Source organism: Babylonia areolata, chromosome 3 (genome assembly GCF_041734735.1).
Source record: "Babylonia areolata isolate BAREFJ2019XMU chromosome 3, ASM4173473v1, whole genome shotgun sequence".
Taxonomy (NCBI): Eukaryota; Metazoa; Mollusca; class Gastropoda; order Neogastropoda; family Buccinidae; genus Babylonia; species Babylonia areolata.
Window position 1 is genome coordinate 40780270 of NC_134878.1, and position 17420 is coordinate 40797689.

Here is a 17420-nt window from a genome sequence, read left to right on the forward strand (position 1 = left end):
TTCAATTGTAACAGATTTTTCCCCTGAGAACCTGCATCAACCCGCTGACGATTCCATTTCAACCAATGAAAATACAGCTGTAAGCTTATATACACACAGGGGAAATACATCTGTTCTTTTCATTGGATAAACATTGGGAGAACGCGCTAAATTGGAATCACTTTCGCGGATTTTTGCAACGAAGTAGGTTGTGCAATCGAAGTGTCAGCGTTTAGAGCAAAAATGTCTTTGTCAAAGAAAAACTTGTCAATCGAATTTACAGCAGTGAAGATCAACGACAAAAATCAGGTGATTTTTTTCTGTTTTTGTTTCCTGAAATAAAACTCAGAAAAGAATAATGTGCGTTGAGGGATTTCTTTATAAATCAATGTAATTCCCGATTTTTGTTAACATCTTAAGATTACCCTTTTCAAAGCCTTTGTCACTTTAATCGGAACCAAACCAAATAACATTTAGTACAAAACGAAACGGTAGACGAAATCCTTGAAGCAGACGACTTAATCTCTCTCTCTCTCTCTCTCTCTCTCTCTCTCTCTCATAGAGAGCAACTTGTACATTTTCCATTGTCAGTGCACACTGAGTTGGTAAAGTAGTACATTTTCCATTGTCAATGCACACTGAGTTGGTAAAGTAGAGTCTAACAACGCCCTTAAGTTGATCAGGGCTTGGGTCTTCGTTTCGTGAAAGTTTCGTTTGTAAAAACTAAAATATACGTTGTTGAAAAGTCATTTGTACCGCCATATCACTCGGCTATGACCGCAGCCACTTGTTTACATAAATAACGGAGTTATCGGTGACCGGACAGTGTCAGGAAACGGTCAGAGCGCCCTGCCCATTACCATCGAAGTGCCCCACTGATCTAAAAATAGAACAAATCTCAGAAAGTTTACATTTAGTAACAGAGTAAAAAATTATTGGAACAAATTAACAAACAATATCAAACGTGCACCTAGTATAAATACTTTTAAGAACCTCATAGATAACACGAGTTATTGACAAAAGCGAAATATGACTGATGGATAAAATGACTGAGCTAGTCAATGATCTGACCAACAATGTAAAGGAGTAAATTTGAAGGGGCATAAAAAGCCCAAAATGGCTAAGTTGTATAAAACAACGCCCCAAATCCTGATCCTGATCCTGAAGTGTCCATGAAAACAAGTCAGAAAGTTAGACTACTCACCACAGCAGGAGAAAAACCAAACACCCTTAGTGCGAGTGTTAATGGGTAGTGAAAAATCTTATGGGGAAGAGGTTTAGAAGAAAAAAAAAGGTTACAGACTTGTGCTGATCCAGTATGCGCTTTTATAAAAGTTCCCTGATTTCTCCCCTTTCCAGCTTTTGTTGTTGTAGAAAATGCTGTGTTAATGCATGCATTGAGTCAATATTATAATAATTGTCTTTCTTTTCCAGTCTCCCAAAGAAATGAGTGGCTTGTTTGTGAGGGAACCAAGAGTCTTGGGAGAGAACCAATTACAGGTGAAATTGAAAAGACTGAAACTGAATAATCTTGTTTCTGAAGTTTGATCAGTATAAAAATTTTAATTCATGACATTTTAGACAAAGCTAGCAGGATCTGATTTTTAGCAACGAGGAAGGTATGGTCAGAAACATTGTACATAGCCCTCCGCTTGGAAAAATCCATCATCATATCTTGCACTTTGAATTTCAGGCTTACACAAAAGAAGGCTCAAAGACACAACAGACAAGGTACAACTACTCTAAGGGAGACTACAAAAAGCTTAGGGAACTCATGAGTGATGAGAACTTGTCTGAAAAGGTGAGGGATCTTGATGTTCAAGAGGCATGGGACTGCTTCAAAATGATACTAACGGAGACCATGGACAAATGCATCCTCAAAATCAGTACTGGGGGAAGGAACTGTGAAAACATGAAAAAGAGAAAGCCTCTGTGGTGGGATGAGAAGGCACTTGGAAAACTCAAGAAAAAGAGGGAATGCTTCAGGAGATATATGGAAACTAAGGAAGGTAAAGATTACCTAGCCTATGCGAAGGCAAGAAATCAGGCCAAAAGTGCATGCTGAAGGGCTGTCAGAAACTTTGAAAAATCTGTTGCCAGGGACGCGAATAAAAATCCAAAAGCATTCTACGCTTATGCCAACAGTAAATTGAAGACAAAGCAAGGAGTCTCAGATCTCGTTGATGAGAGTGGAAGGACAGTTACCAGTAATAAGGATAAATCAGAAACCCTGAACAGATTCTTCTGTAGTGTTTTCATGAAGGAGAGATTGGAAGAGATGCCTACTTGCAAGGATAGAGAGTGCCCAAAAAAGTAAGACAAGATTTGTTTTACCAAAGAAGAGGTGCTGAAGAAACTCAAACAGTTGGATACTGGAAAATCCCCTGGCCCGGACGGCATTCATGCACATGTACTGAAGGAACTCGCAGAGGAGCTGGCAGAGCCTCTATCAATAATTTTCATGAAATCAGAAGAAGGGAAACTGCCAAGAGAGTGGAAAGAAGCTAATGTCACCCCTCTGTTCAAAAAAGAAGACAGGAACCAACCCAGTAACTACAGACCAGTGAGTCTAACCTGTACAGTCTGCAAAATCATGGAATCCATCATCAGGGACAAAGTGATAGCTCACATGGAAGACAACAACTTTCTGGTACCTTGCCAGCACGGGTTCATCAGCCAAAGATCTTGTGTCACAAACCTACTGAGGGTGCTAGATGCATGGACCAAGTCACTAGACGAAGGGAAACCAATAGATGCAATCTATCTAGACTTTGCCAAGGCATTTGATCCTGTACCCCAGGAATGTCTCATCATCAAGCTCAAATCATATGGAGTCACCTCTCAGGTTGTGGCGTGGATCACAGACTTCTTGGTGGGCAGGAGACAAAGAGTGTGTGTCAATGGCAGTGTCTCAAGCTGGGAACCTGTGATGAACAGAGTCCCTCAAGGTAGTGTTCTGGGCCCAGTGCTGTTTGTCCTCTTCATAAATGACATGCCAGAAATGTCCAACTGCTTCTGTGAAATGTACGCAGACGACACGAAAGTGTATGACTCGGTGGAAATAGAAAGTAAGAGAGATAGGATCCAACAGGACCTTGACAACCTTGTCAGCTGGGCTGATCTCTGGCAACTGCGCTTCAACGCATCAAAGTGCAAGGTCCTACATCTAGGACACAATAACCCCAAAGCTGAGTACAACATGAGACTACACAACAGCGATGAGAGAGTGGTGTTGGAAGCATCAAAAGGTGAGAAGGATCTGGGAGTAATGATGGACCAGGAACTCAAGTTCAGACAGCACATTGAGACAAGTCAACAAGGCCAACAGGATCTTAGGGCTGATCAGAAGGTCATACTAGTACCAAGACATGGACACAATGAGACAGCTCTTCGTTGCACTGATACGCCCTCACCTGAAATTTGCCAATGTTGTGTGGTCACCCCGCTACCAGAAAGACAAAGACCTCATCGAGGGTGTTCTCAGGAGAGCAACAAAAATGGTCCCCGGGCTGGCAAACAGTACATATGAGGAGCGCCTAGCCAGAATGAAAATACCCAGCATGCAGTACCGTAGGGACAGAGGAGACCATGACTGGGGTCTACAAGTTCACTCATGGACTGTATAAAGTGGAAAGCCCCCTGGTCCTAGAAAACAGTAACAGACAGACCCATGGGCAAAATCTGAGGCTCAAGAAGAGGCCATGCAATGGACAAATGCGCCAGCACTACTTCTCCTTCCGGGTGGTGAACCGTGGAACGCCCTACCAGATTCTGTAGTCAGCGCCCCCTCTCTCAACACTTTCAAAGCTAGGGTGGACAATCACTGGGCAGATCACATGTACAAATAGCTGTAAATAGGGAAAAAGTGTTTGGATGTTTGTGATAATAAGATTTTGAGTACTAAGACCAGACTAAAAGCTGAGAAGCCTAAATATAGGTCTGCAATGATATTATTATATATTATTATTATTATTATTATCATGTTTCTGTAAAATTATCATTATGATAGTATTTAACCAGAATAACTTAACCTGCCTTAGTATACTTGATTTTCCAAAGCAGCTTTTGTGTGTATTGTATGGTGAACATATTATCACATCAGTTTTGATTTATTCCAGAACATCCTGCCTGGCACACCTGTGAAAAAAGAGGTATGTTGTGTTACTATTTTGAGTATTTTTTTTCCACAAAAGACAATATTACAAAATATAAAAATTTATATGAATGAAATCATTGCAAGAAAAGAAAAAAGTTTACATGATATTGATAATGATGTCTGGTCCATTACTAAACTCGTACATAAACACAATATGCGCATGTTTGAATCTCAATAGCAGTAAGCTCAGTTGCTGCCTGTGCTATGTTTAGTAAAGAAGGGCTCTCGAAGTTGTGCTTCATAATCATATATACAAAGTGAAATTGATAGAAATATGAAATGTTGAGAAAGAAATCAATGCTCCCATTTTTTTCCTTTTCTTTTGTGTGCGTGTGTGTTTGACATTGTGATGCATGACTAAACAGAAAAATGCAAACCCAATTTGCATCAGCCATTTTGGACACATGTAATATTCGATGAACATTTGCGCATTAGCTTTTATCTAGTTCAGCAATCATGCATCTCAAGAAAATCACCACCTGCATTTTTCAACTGGTACCATCATCATTTGAGTTTTGATACAGAAGTGTGAAATCAGATGAGACAAAAATAATGTCCTCTGTGATTTGTACTTTATTGAATAATATTTAAAAAGGGAGTTTTATGTCTAACATATTGTCAAGTGACACAGAAAAATATTGACACAGTGATGACCGGAAAATCAGACATGACAGAAACCTGTTAGAAAAATGAGATTGTTCAGTTGCCTGACTCTGCAGTCTGGAAAAGGGATAATCATCCTAAACTGTAGTCTTCCAGTAACTGTCACCAGCTCAGTTACACCAAACACCTTTTACACATACGCAGGCATGTATAGACACACAAACATTAAGATTTGTTATCGTGAAGCAAAATGAGTTCATTGTACTTTCACTGTGTGTAGATGAAGTTAAAGAAGCTGGAACCAAGCCAAGAAGAAGAACCTCTGCTGAAAGAAAACCCACGCCGCTTCGTCATATTCCCCATCGAGCACCATGATATCTGGAAGATGTACAAAAAGGCAGAGGCATCTTTCTGGACAGTAGAGGAGGTGGACCTCTCCAAAGACTACAGCCACTGGCAGAAGCTGAAACCAGAGGAGAAGCACTTCATTTCTCATGTGTTGGCTTTCTTTGCTGCCAGTGATGGCATTGTCAATGAAAACTTGGTGAGCTTAGAAGAAATAGTCATCTGCCAAATCTTGAGACAACCTTCTTTTAGTAATAAAATTCTGTGTAAGGTTAGAAAGGGGGTGGTGGTGCCTCTTGAAAGTTTAACAGATGCTTGACCTGTACATGTAGAGTGTACTTGTCAGTTGTCATGCCTTGAGTGCATACCTGATGTAATCTGTCTCACTTAATGCTAATTGTTGTTTTTAGTAGATTGCTTGGGTTATGTTTGTGCAATGTTTGCACATTTGTTTTAGAACAGACATGACATCCAGTGATACATTTTTGACCGCTAATGTATTGGATAAAATGGTAAGGTATTGGGTACAGCTTTGTAGCTTATGTGCTTCAACAGAAGAGTTCATTTGCGCTGAATTTTTCATTGCAGGGATAGTAATTTGGTTATATGAAAGATTTTCTCACTGTCAACATTTCTACAACCCTGGTTTGGTCTTCATGAAGAACTTATCTAAGTATATACTATATATATCAACTTAATGATAACAGTAAGTTTATTTATATGATTTTGCTCTAAGCACTTTACAATTACTTTACAATTTTGCAAATAGAGTAGTTCCAATTGTAAAAAAGAAAAAAGGGTATATATCAACGGGCACAATAGCTGAATTATTAACGCATTGGACTTTCAATCTGATAGTCCTGGGTTCGAATCTCGGTGATGACGCCAGGTGGATAAAGGGTAGAGATTTTTTCGATCTTCCAAGTCAACATATGTGCAGACCTGCTAGTGCCTGAACCCCCTTCATGTGTATATGCTTGCAGAAGATCAAATACTCACGTTAAAGATCCTGTAATCCATGTCAGCATTTGGTGGGTTATAGAAACAAGAACATACCCAGCTTACCCTGAAAATGGAGTATGGCTGCCTACATGGCGGGGTAAATAAACAAAACGGTCATACACGTAAAATGTTATATGTTTGTCAGAGCGTGTATGTGTGCGTACCTGAAATCTGATTGCATGATACAGGAAACGAATGATGAGCACCCAGTGGCAGCTGTCAGTCAGCTCTACCCAGGTAGGCAGAATGTTGTTCAAATGACCCCAATGTATGTAAAGCACTTAGAGTTGGTCTCCAACCGAGGACTGCTAATGTATTGGATATATAACTATATCAGTTTCCATATCAATCCATCAAAATATGCAGGTTGGTCCAACTAAAGAAGCAAACATGATGAAGTATGACAAAACATTGCTTCGAAAATACATACTAAACTTGATGTCCATAGTAAACACCCCAAAACCAGTTCAAACATCCAAAACCAATCACATACATCACAACACCCAAACAATGCAAAACCAAAGTTTCTACAGCACCCAAAAATCAGTCCCACTCTTCCTCTCTCCCCTCCACACAACACCTCAACAACACACATTGGAAACAGACTTGGTCATAAAAGAGTGAATTTGGAGAAAGTGACTGTTGATGAACATAGCTGTCTTGTCAAAATGTAAACAGTGAGGAGATCAGATAGTTCGGTGAAGAACCAGTGAAAGGAATTTGTGACGTTTATTTTCAATCCTGGACTGTATTGTTAACTACTGTTGTTTCAGAAGTAACCAAATATGGTTGCTCTCAGGGCGTTTCAGTACAAGATGAGTTTTGGACTTTCTGCAGTTAATTAACAACATACTGTGGAAAACCAGCGAGCAGAGAATTACAATAATCCAGTTTTGAGAAGACAAATACACAAATGAGTGTTGGTTGCATCAACAGACAAATGGAAGCAATGTGTCGGAGTTCTATTTATGCTGACTTAGATAATTTTTAAGCATGCTTGTCCATGGACCAACATACCACTGGAGAGACACCAAGATTTTTTGCATGATCTGTGAAGAGGATGTTGGTCTCATCTACACAGATAGAAATGGGTGCTGTGTCTTGGAAAGATGATCTTTTAGACTTAATAAGCAGTGCTTCAGTTTTCTTGTCGTTCAGCTTTAGTTTGTGCTCATCCAGATTTCAACTCATGAAATGCATGTCTGATATGGCTGCTTTGTTTGTTCTGGGGGAGCCAATTTCTGCATCTCTGTGTCATCTGCAAACGCATGGTGACTGATGGAATGTTCTTTGAAAATGTGGTCAAGTGACTGTGTAGAGAACAAACAAAACAGGCCCAAACACTGAACCTTGTGGAATGCCATACTTTAGACAGGAATAGTTCTGACCTTGAGCCTTTCACAACAGTTTGAGTCCTATAAGATACGATCTGAACCATGATAGAGCCATGCCTCAATGCCAAAGACATGCTCGAGCCTATGAAGCAGGATATGGTTGATCATGTCAGACGCGGCCAAAAGATTGAGCCAACATAAATTGAATAAACACATTTCCAGAATCTAGTTCAAGATCGTTTGTAATTTTCAAAAGAACTGTTTCCATACTGTGAAATGGGCGATAAACACACTCAACAGAGCTGAAGAGATCAAGGAACTTTAGATAGATGGAATACTGATGAAGTATCTTAGCAATTATCTTTGAGGTGTAGGATAAGTTAGACACTGAACAATAGTTTTTAGATCATTATGGTCAAGGGAAGGTTTCTTGAGCAGGGTTTTAACAAATGCTGATTTACAGGAGGGAAAAATTCCAAAGGACAGGGAGTTGTTGATTACTTGAGTCAAAGCAGGTAACATTTCGTCAAGCCATTCAAACAGAAGGGTGGTAGGCAGAGCATTAAAATCATAGATTTTTTGTGCACATCTCAAAATCACCTTTTTGACACATTCATCACTCACAGGTTCAAAACAACTTAAGGAATGACCACATGCCTCTCCAGTCTCGCAACTATCGCTAACTTTCTGCACTTGCTATTGAAATAGCTAAAGTTTGAGGAAGTTGTGCCAGTGGCACAGTATAGTGGGCATGACAGATTTTGTTTAGAGCAGCAAGCTGGTTGGTGATGAAAAACAGCTGTTTACATGACTTACTTTGCTCAGTTTCAAAACTGAAAAAAAAAGTCAGTCTGGTGGCTAGTATAATGTTCACAATTTTTTATGCTGCATTATACAGCTGCTTGTGGATGTACAAATCAGTAGAATGTTAGCATCTTTCAGCTTGACACCATGCACATTTAGCTGCCTTCACCTCCTCACAGAGCCAAACCAAGGGGGTGGATGGCAGGATGACACTACCCACTTTGTAGCAGGCGCAGGTATGTCTAACAGACTGGAGGGTACTATCAAGATCTTCAGTGGAAGGCTCTGGCACCTGAGCCAGGGCATCACGAAGGTTGTTTCTGAGCTACGGGCCACCCACTTAACACCAGGCTAGCTCAGCAGACTCCACCACTGAACTACACACATTAGTCAGAACCCAGTCCAAGCCAAGGAAGAAGAGAAGGTCCTCTTTGAAAGCCTCCCTACCTAAACCCTTCACGTTTTGTTTATCTACATACACCCGAGGGGCGGGTAGAAGACTAGCATCAAGCTGGGCTAAAACATAGAAATGATCGAACACAATGTGGTGGAGTGATGGCCTAGAGGTAACGCGTCCGCCTAGGAAGCGAGAGAATCTGAGTGCACTGGTTCGAATCATGGCTCAGCCGCCGATATTTTCTCCCCCTCCACTAGACCTTGAGTGGTGGTCTGGACGCTAGTCATTCAGATGAGACGATAAACCGAGGTCCCGTGTGCTAGCATGCACTTAGCGCACGTGAAAGAACCCACAGCAACAAAAGGGTTGTTCCTGTCAAAATTCTGTAGAAAAATCCACTTCGATAGGAAAAACAATTAAAACTGCATGCAGGAAAAAATACAAAAAAAATGGGTGGTGCTGTAGTGTAGTGAAACGCTGTCCCTGGGGAGAGCAGCCTGAATTTCACACAGAGAAATTTGTTGTGATAAAAAGAAATACAAACAAACACAATGGCCTGAGACACTTCTGCAGACTTAAGCTTGAAAATCAGTTGAATAAATGTTCATTTTTATATTGTAACTGTTAGCCTTGACTTTTGAAACTAAATAATTTATATGCTTCTGAAATTCTACAGCCCACAACTATGCTTTCGTTGTTGTTTTTTCAGAATGATATATTTTCACTTACTAGTACAGTAGTAGTTACTATTAAACATTTTTTTAAATCTTATTTCATCCTGTTGTTACAGGTTGAACGCTTCAGTAAAGAAGTGCAGGTGACAGAGGCGAGGTGTTTCTACGGATTCCAGATCGCCATGGAGAACATCCACAGTGAAATGTACAGCCTTCTCATTGACACCTATATCAAAGACACTGCGCAAAGGTTTGTTGTAATTTGCTTTAACTACTGGAGTACAAATATATCAAAAGGCAAATGATTAGTTACTATGGTGTTGTTGCATAGGTATGTGGGGGTGGGGGGTTTGTTTAACCAAACTGCCGAATGCAGAATAACCAAAACACCTTTATTTAGTTGTAAGAAAAAGATATATGCATACATACATATATATTTTTATATCAACTATCTGACAGCAATAAACTGAATACACAAAATGACAAATAATACAGACCTGTACATTGATGCTTAGATTTTATATTTTACTCTTGAGCTATGTAAATGTTCAATACAATGATCATCATCTTTCTTTGGTCCACTGGCCAGACCGTACCTCTACCATAGTCGGGTCTGCTGAAGATGGAGCTATAGTTCCTAAATATCTCCATACTGAGCTGACATTAAACAGGTTTCTTTCAGGACATAACTTTTTATAAATGGAAATTTGATCAGTGCATCCATGAACCACTTTCTCTAAAAACTGCCATTTTTTTCTTCAAAATGTTATAGAACCTCCAAATGTGAATTCACACTGTAACTCCAGAAGTACTTTTCAGTATGGTAACAAGATTTGGAGTACTTTACAAATCCAGTTTTCTTTGTCTCATCATGTCCAGACAGCATGGGCCCTGGCTGAGTTCTCTGTCAATAAAACTTTCAGAAGTTTCACCCATAGACATTTTACATACAGCCTATTTTTGTATTGCAAAGGATTAAGTTACATCCATAAAGAAGCTTTAGTTTTGCTGCAGCACTGTTTGACTATTCAGCCTAACTTGACATTCTCAACCAATAAGGTCCATACTTTTGCAGTTACTGTTGACAATCCCTGCAGACCAGATTTTGGTTTCTGTAATTTAGCATATATGTGTGCAGAGAATTTCTTTTCAATGCCATAGAGACAATGCCATGTGTGAAGGAGAAGGCTGAATGGGCAATCCACTGGATCAATGACCACAGCGCATGCTATGGTGAACGAGTTGTGGCGTTTGCAGCAGTGGAAGGCATCTTTTTCTCTGGGTCTTTTGCTGCCATTTTCTGGCTGAAGAAACGAGGGGTAATGCCAGGTCTGACCTTCAGCAATGAGCTCATCAGTAGAGATGAGGTGAGTCGGGCCTCAAGTCAACAATAAAGGGAGGAGAATGTACATCTGATGGTCTTAAGAATGGATGCAAGACAGTGTGAATATGGAGAAGGGAGAGAGGATGAAAATTTCTCACTTAATAAGTCTAGATGATTGATATGAAGATGTTAATTTACAGTAAAAATTGAAAATTGTGTGCAGAATTTGCTTTACTGCTGTTTGTCTTTCCACTTTTTATTGATTTTATTATTTTGACTTTACCATCATCTGATTATCATCAGAAATTTCTTCTAAGATTCCTTCTGAAAAATTGGAAGTGGAGCAAAGCGAATTGTTTCAGACATGATTGGTCATCACAGAAAAGGGGATATACAGCCACTGAAAATGATTTTAACTTGGGGAAGGGAGTGTGAACTGAGAAGGGTTTTTTTTTGTTGGTTAATTTTTTTTTTTCAAATAGGCATACTTCCATTGCTGCTGGTCATGTTTGTTTAGTCAGAACATACTGGTTTCCTCTTTAACAGGGCTTACACTGTGACTTTGCCTGCCTCATGTTCCTACATCTTGCCCACAAACCATCTCAAGAGAGAATCTACACAATCATCAAAGATGCTGTAAAGATTGAACAGAAATTTCTTACAGAAGCTCTCCCCTGCAACCTCATTGGCATGAACTGTGAACTGATGAAGAGGTACATTGAGTTTGTTGCTGATCGCTTGTTGCTGGAACTGCACTGTGAGAAGGTGAGTTCAGCATGATCATCCTACGTGCCACTTTCATTTTTCCATACAAGAATATATGAAGAAAGGATTGACACCCAACAGGTTCATACATTCATACTGTTACAGAACACATTAAGATTAACGTTGTAACAAAGGAAAGCAAGAGGCAAAGCCTTTGAGACTCACTTGTGCTTCACGCTTTTTCCAGTAAAGAAATCATGAGGATTCAAGAATCAAGCTTGGGAGAGAAAAAAAGGCATGCAAGCGGGATTGAACCATGCATGTTCAGTTCCGAAGCAAACAGACTAATCCCCCCAGCTGCGGTGCATCTGACGTCATTTGACTAAATTTAATATTTAAAGTTATGTTGTTTTCTTCTTCGTGCGATAAATAGACGTGATTGTATTGGACATAATGAAGCCATTTAACCCCTAGGCTGCCTGCATGACGAGATAACTCGTCATGGCAAGCATGTATGCTTCGCTGCCACAATGACGAGATAACTCGTCATCGATATATTCTGACTTTTCCTTGGGTTGCATTCACTTCGTTGACAAGAATAGTGGTAGCTTTAGCCTGGGGAATCTCTCTAGATTCTATTCATAGCTAGAAACCCCATCTACGTCATGAAGCAGTCCTTTATTTGAACGTTTTGGTTGGGTCACTGTCCTAGTGTTTGCCTGGCTTCTCTCCTCGCTCGCTCAACAAAATGTCGGACTGACGCCGTGCTCAAGACATGCGATCGTGACGAACTAAATCGACCAAGATTTCTTTCTTTAGCTGATGCTCAGAAAGAATTGAAGCGTAAATTTGAAGGAGAAGATAGTGATGAAAATTTATAGGACTATCTGATAGAAAATAAAGGGAGCAATCAAGAGAGTGGCCAAGATGCGACTGTCAGTGAGTGATGTCAGCTGTACAGATGTTAGCAGACGACAGATGACCGAATTAGCAGCAGAGCGATATTCTTGGCACGCAACCAACGCGGTCTGATGAGAACTGAATCAAGTGACCGTGTGAGAGGGGTGAAGAGGAGGGAGGTGGAGACTGAGGGGGGCGTGGCCTTACATCCATCTTATCACTTTGAGAAGTCACAATGTATTGTGTATCTATCTCTTTAAAAAATATATATATTGTGGTTGTTCTAGTATGATTTTGTGTTTGCAGATATTCATTTGTCCAGAAAATATGATGTTTTTGTGCAAATTACCTGACTAATGTTTGTAATGAACAAGTTGAAAATGTGACATAAAACAAAACACTGATTTCAAAACAACAGCATGTCACTAAAAATATATAAAATGGGAAAACAGCAAGTGTTTTGTATTCTTTGTTCATTTACCTTTCAGAAAATATATACTTTTATGGGTCTTTCTCCAATAACAAAGAGCACAGAATTTTTTGAAAATTTATACCCGTTTTTTGTGGGGAAAAAACCCTGGCAAATAGATTTCAATTAAATTTTATTTTCCTGGCAGCGAAAGGGTTAAATCATGTTTTTTCTGTGTTTTATTATATCTTGATTATTTTATTTCGTCGGTAAAGGAGACGTTTCCATTGCTTCAAGCACATCGCAACACATGGTAGATCTCAAGATCTGCATGACCCAGTCCACAAGGGGCTGAAAGAAACGATTGATTCAATTTTTCTTTTATGTTCATTCCAGTTAAACATGTCGATGGTATAGTTAGTATCACCGGAGATTAGAAAAGAGAGATAAACCACTTGCAGAAATTGCTGAAGCCAGGCAGCCTGCGCCGCGGCACGCATTCATTATTCATGAGCTGCCTTTGCCCCGCTCAAACGAAAGGAAAGCGTCAGTCGAACACAGTCTCCTGAGTGATTTTATAATTTGGATTACACCTTTTTTCCCTTTTCTGTTTGCTTCATCCCACGCAGATGTCAAACTCAATTTTGTTGTGAATAAAATTCCTAAATATTTATATGTATTGGTTACTTTTATTTCCCTATCACCACAGCACCATTTTTCACGAGTCGAAAGATGACCTCCATTGCGGAAAACTATAATATTGGTCTTAACGAGATTCACTGTTTGTTGTAGTCTGTCTGTTTCTTGCTTAAGGGCATTTAATTGATTTTGTAACCCTATGGGTGTGTCAGACAAGAGAACAACATCATCAGCAAATAGCATTAAGAGCAAATCTGTTGCGCCAGGTATCATTTGTATTCCATGTCTCCCCTTCTTTGATAACTCCACTGCCAATTCACCGATGAAAAAGGAAAACAGCTGTGTGCTTGGCATACAACCTTGTTTAACCCCTCTTGGACACTGAAAAAAGTCTGAATAAATACCTTTGTCACGAACACATACAAGTACAGAATCGTAGATGCTTTTAACAGCCATGTAAAACTCCCGAGAGAGAGAGAGACAGAGACTTAGAGAGATAGAGCACAATACAACGGTCTGCTCGGGCAACATGAAGCGTTCGTATATATATGAATTATATATATGATTATGTACATATAGATAGATTTAGATTTACATACTGATAGATCTATATGAAATTATGTATGTATGTATTCATGTATGTATGTATAGACAGATGTTAGAAGAGAGACAGCTGAATATGTGTTTTATGTTTTGAATTTTTTTTTTTTTTTTTTTTTTTTTTTTTAAGAAATGGTGATGTAAACCAGAAAGTGTGAAGAAAAAGTAGCGTTACGAAAACGCAGTTCAATAATTTATAACTGTCTCTCTCATGTGCAACATTGCGCTGGGGGAGGGGGGGGGGAGTTGGTGGTGGGGGGAGCTGCTTTATTTTCTTTTTATATTATCTACATTCAAGCAGATGCAAACGTGCTAAAAACCAAAGCAAAAATGAATCGGTTTTCATTGTATACAGCGAATCTTACTACACGTGGGAAATTCCAGGCGTAACTTAACTTTCGCTTTACTGCAGCTGAACCGTCGAACCGACCAGTTTCCTTCAGGTGGGGAAGGAGAGGGTGATTTACCCCCACCCTTCCGCACTGCGTGTGTGCCCCAAAACGGCTTCAGCACTGTTATAGACAGTAAGAAGGGGCCTGCCGCGAGTGGTTTATCTCTCTTTTCTAATCTCCGGTATCACTGTATGTGTTTTGTCCAGAATTTGTATTTCTTTCCTTTTAATTGTGAACACGAAAAACGAGGTCATGTCATCTTGAAACACAACCCACCTGGCAGCTCAGTGGGAAGCAGTTTTTTGAATTTTCGGATTTTGGAGCGAAATAAACCGTTAATGATCTGGAAATACAGCTTTATTGGGGAGACATACAACCTATTTTTGGTATGACTGTGAAGATCTTTTTTCATACTATGTTCAAGCCAAATTTGGTATTGGCAAACAAAGTATTTCCAGGGAAAAAGGCAGTGTTAAAGTTTACCATGTACACAGACATACATACAGACACACACACACAGACAACCGAACACCGGGTTATAACATAGACTCACTTTGTTTACACAAGCAAGTCAAAAAAAGTACAGAAATACTTTTCATCACTTAAAAAAAACCCAAAACATTCAGCCAGTTCTCTAACAGATAACACAGATGAGCCAATGGTAGTTTACTGCCTTTTGGCTGCTCTGACCCATCTTCGGAATGTTGACAATGGCATTATTTCAGAATTGCCAAATTGTTTAAAAAAAATTAAATTAGATTAAAAAAATAAAAAAAAGATAGAAAGAAAGAAAGAAAACAGATTTCTTTTTAAACCTTTAAGCTGCCAAAGATCGAATCAACTGCAATCTCTTCAATTCTGCACAAATCTGGACTGTCTTAATCTTAAAGAGTTTTTATTTCATCATTTGAGCTGCTTTTAGTTTTTGGGACATGTTTGTTTTTCCATAACCCAACGTACACGGATACCTTACTGACACAGATAAATATCTTTAAAAGTCATTTGATCTTTTTTCTTAAGACACAAGAACATAATTAAACAGGTCCACACATTATGCCGGCATGGTACTTGGGGAAATTTTAGACATTTTTGCAACTGTGAAGATTCAGATTTCCACAGAGTAAAGTGCTTTCATGAAACAATGGTATTCAACCAACACAAGTGACTCTGTAGATCTGATGTCTCTCAGTTATACTGCTTTGTTCTTGTTACTACTTTTTCCTTTTTTGTTTCTATGTTTTCCTTTATATTAACTAGACCATGATGAGACATTTGCCATTGACAGCAGTCAGCATAAGTCTGTGTTTCAGTATTGCAGAATACAGTTTAGTAACGACTATGTTGTATTTTCCGTGTTTTTCATAACACACAGCAAACATTACAACATAGCTGCTTCACACACTCGTACGCGCGTGCACGCACACACACACACACACACACACACACACACACACACACACACACACACACACACACACACACATAATAAACCATAATCATCAATGTCCTGAACCAAACCTAAACTGTCTTGCCTGTCATTTTAATTAAAAGCTTTAACAACCATTGCAAAGCATTCACTTCTTTTACTGATCCCATAATAGATCCAAATCATGAACATATGAGCACATTCTGTCCGTCTGTTGAAAGCTCCCTTCATTTTCATCTGAACTCATTTCAAAGTTCTCTCATTCTGGATCTAAAATTGACTTCTTTTTCTATAAATTGCAGGTAAAATTGTTTGCTATCTTAATTTATTGACATCTCTTTGCATTGTTAACCAAAAAAATAACCTGATAAAAAAATCTCATGACAATTCATTTTTTTCTTCTTTTTTTAATGTTACTTTACAGGTGTACAACTCTGAGAACCCCTTTGACTTCATGGAGCACATATCTCTGGAAGGCAAGACCAACTTCTTTGAGAAGAGAGTTGGGGAGTACCAACGGATGGGCGTGATGGGGGAGAGCAAGCAGGAAAACCATGCCTTCACTTTGGATGTTGAATTCTAATGGCTGTTGAGAGCAAAACCTCAAACTTGGATACCTTTGTCACTGGGGACAGACCTGTAAAATGTTTGATTTTATCCCAGTGACTACTCTTACAACCTGAAGCTGATAAAAACTGCTGACATCAAAATGTGTTTCACCTTCATGCTACTCTCTACATGTTTGGAAATTCCTGTACTTCATCCTAAATCTTTTAATCATGATGAATTTTTTGCTCAAAAGATGCGTTTTAAAAACCTTTTTTGCCAGTCACTGTTTATTGTAACAAGTAAATGAACGTTTGGGTATTGTTTTATTTGATTATGAGAAACCATAGTAGTTGAACCATTTTCTGTAATGCAGTTAAAATGGAAAATGAAACATTTGCGGCATACCTACTTTCAAAGTACAAGTATCCCCAAGTAAACAATCTTATGCAGTGACTGAGTGCAAGAACATGAACTGTTTCCTTGAAAAGATATATGCAGATCAGTTGCACTTAATCAGTTTGGAGTCATGTACATGCCTTCATGCCAAAGTGATAGTTGATAATACTATCCTAAATTAATGACATTACATCCTGAAAAGAACTGTTTAACAATCTACATGCTAAATATACTTATGAAGAATGCAGTGGTGATAAAATTTCCAGCGAATTTTTATTGATTTATGTGATAATGTGGATCATGTACTAACAAGTGTACACATGGCTAAAATACCTTATACATTGTGTTTGCATATACTTTATTGATTACATTTTACTTATTGTATCAAAGGGTTCAAGAAACTTCTTTTTAACAAATGGTGTAATTCCATTTATTTTAATTATTTTCTTGTGAATAAAATGTTCACAAAATCTTAAAATGGAAATCTGTATCTCATGTATGCCAGTCTTGATTGTTGTAAATGGAATGTTTGGAAAATTTCATGTTCATATCTTTGATTTTAAATACTAATGAAAGAGTAATCAGCGGTGTCCCACTATTTCAATACACAGAGAGCTCATGTCAGAACTCACTGCAAACTACAGTTGTCCCCACTGAAGTTCACTTTGCTTTCATTGGTCAGGCTGACAATTCTTTGATTTCAGTCAGTAGCCTTCAATAGGTACCTCTCACTTGACTCAACCTCGTATAAGTGAACTCCTCACACTTCAGATTTGTGTGCACCAG

General features: G+C 38.9%; 1 protein-coding gene across 1 annotated transcript; it reads left to right on the forward strand.

Moving 5' to 3' along the window:
• The first annotated feature begins 95 nt into the window (after nucleotides 1-95).
• Nucleotides 96-17100, forward strand: LOC143280565 (ribonucleoside-diphosphate reductase small chain-like). The gene is made up of 8 exons (XM_076585257.1): nucleotides 96-288; nucleotides 1414-1479; nucleotides 4098-4130; nucleotides 5019-5282; nucleotides 9411-9544; nucleotides 10433-10661; nucleotides 11165-11383; nucleotides 16114-17100. The coding sequence occupies exons 1-8, from the start codon at nucleotides 223-225 to the stop codon at nucleotides 16270-16272; spliced, it is 1170 nt and encodes a 389-aa protein (XP_076441372.1). The 5' UTR covers nucleotides 96-222; the 3' UTR covers nucleotides 16273-17100.
• Nucleotides 17101-17420: the final 320 nt, after the last annotated feature.

Bases quoted from the DNA above. Each gene is read 5' to 3' on its own strand.
- LOC143280565 (XM_076585257.1), top strand. From the start codon at position 223: ATGTCTTTGTCAAAGAAAAACTTGTCAATCGAATTTACAGCAGTGAAG. The intron at 9,545-10,432 runs GTTTGTTGTAAT...ATATGTGTGCAG, and splicing joins ATCAAAGACACTGCGCAAAG to AGAATTTCTTTTCAATGCCA. The intron at 11,384-16,113 runs GTGAGTTCAGCA...GTTACTTTACAG, and splicing joins TGGAACTGCACTGTGAGAAG to GTGTACAACTCTGAGAACCC.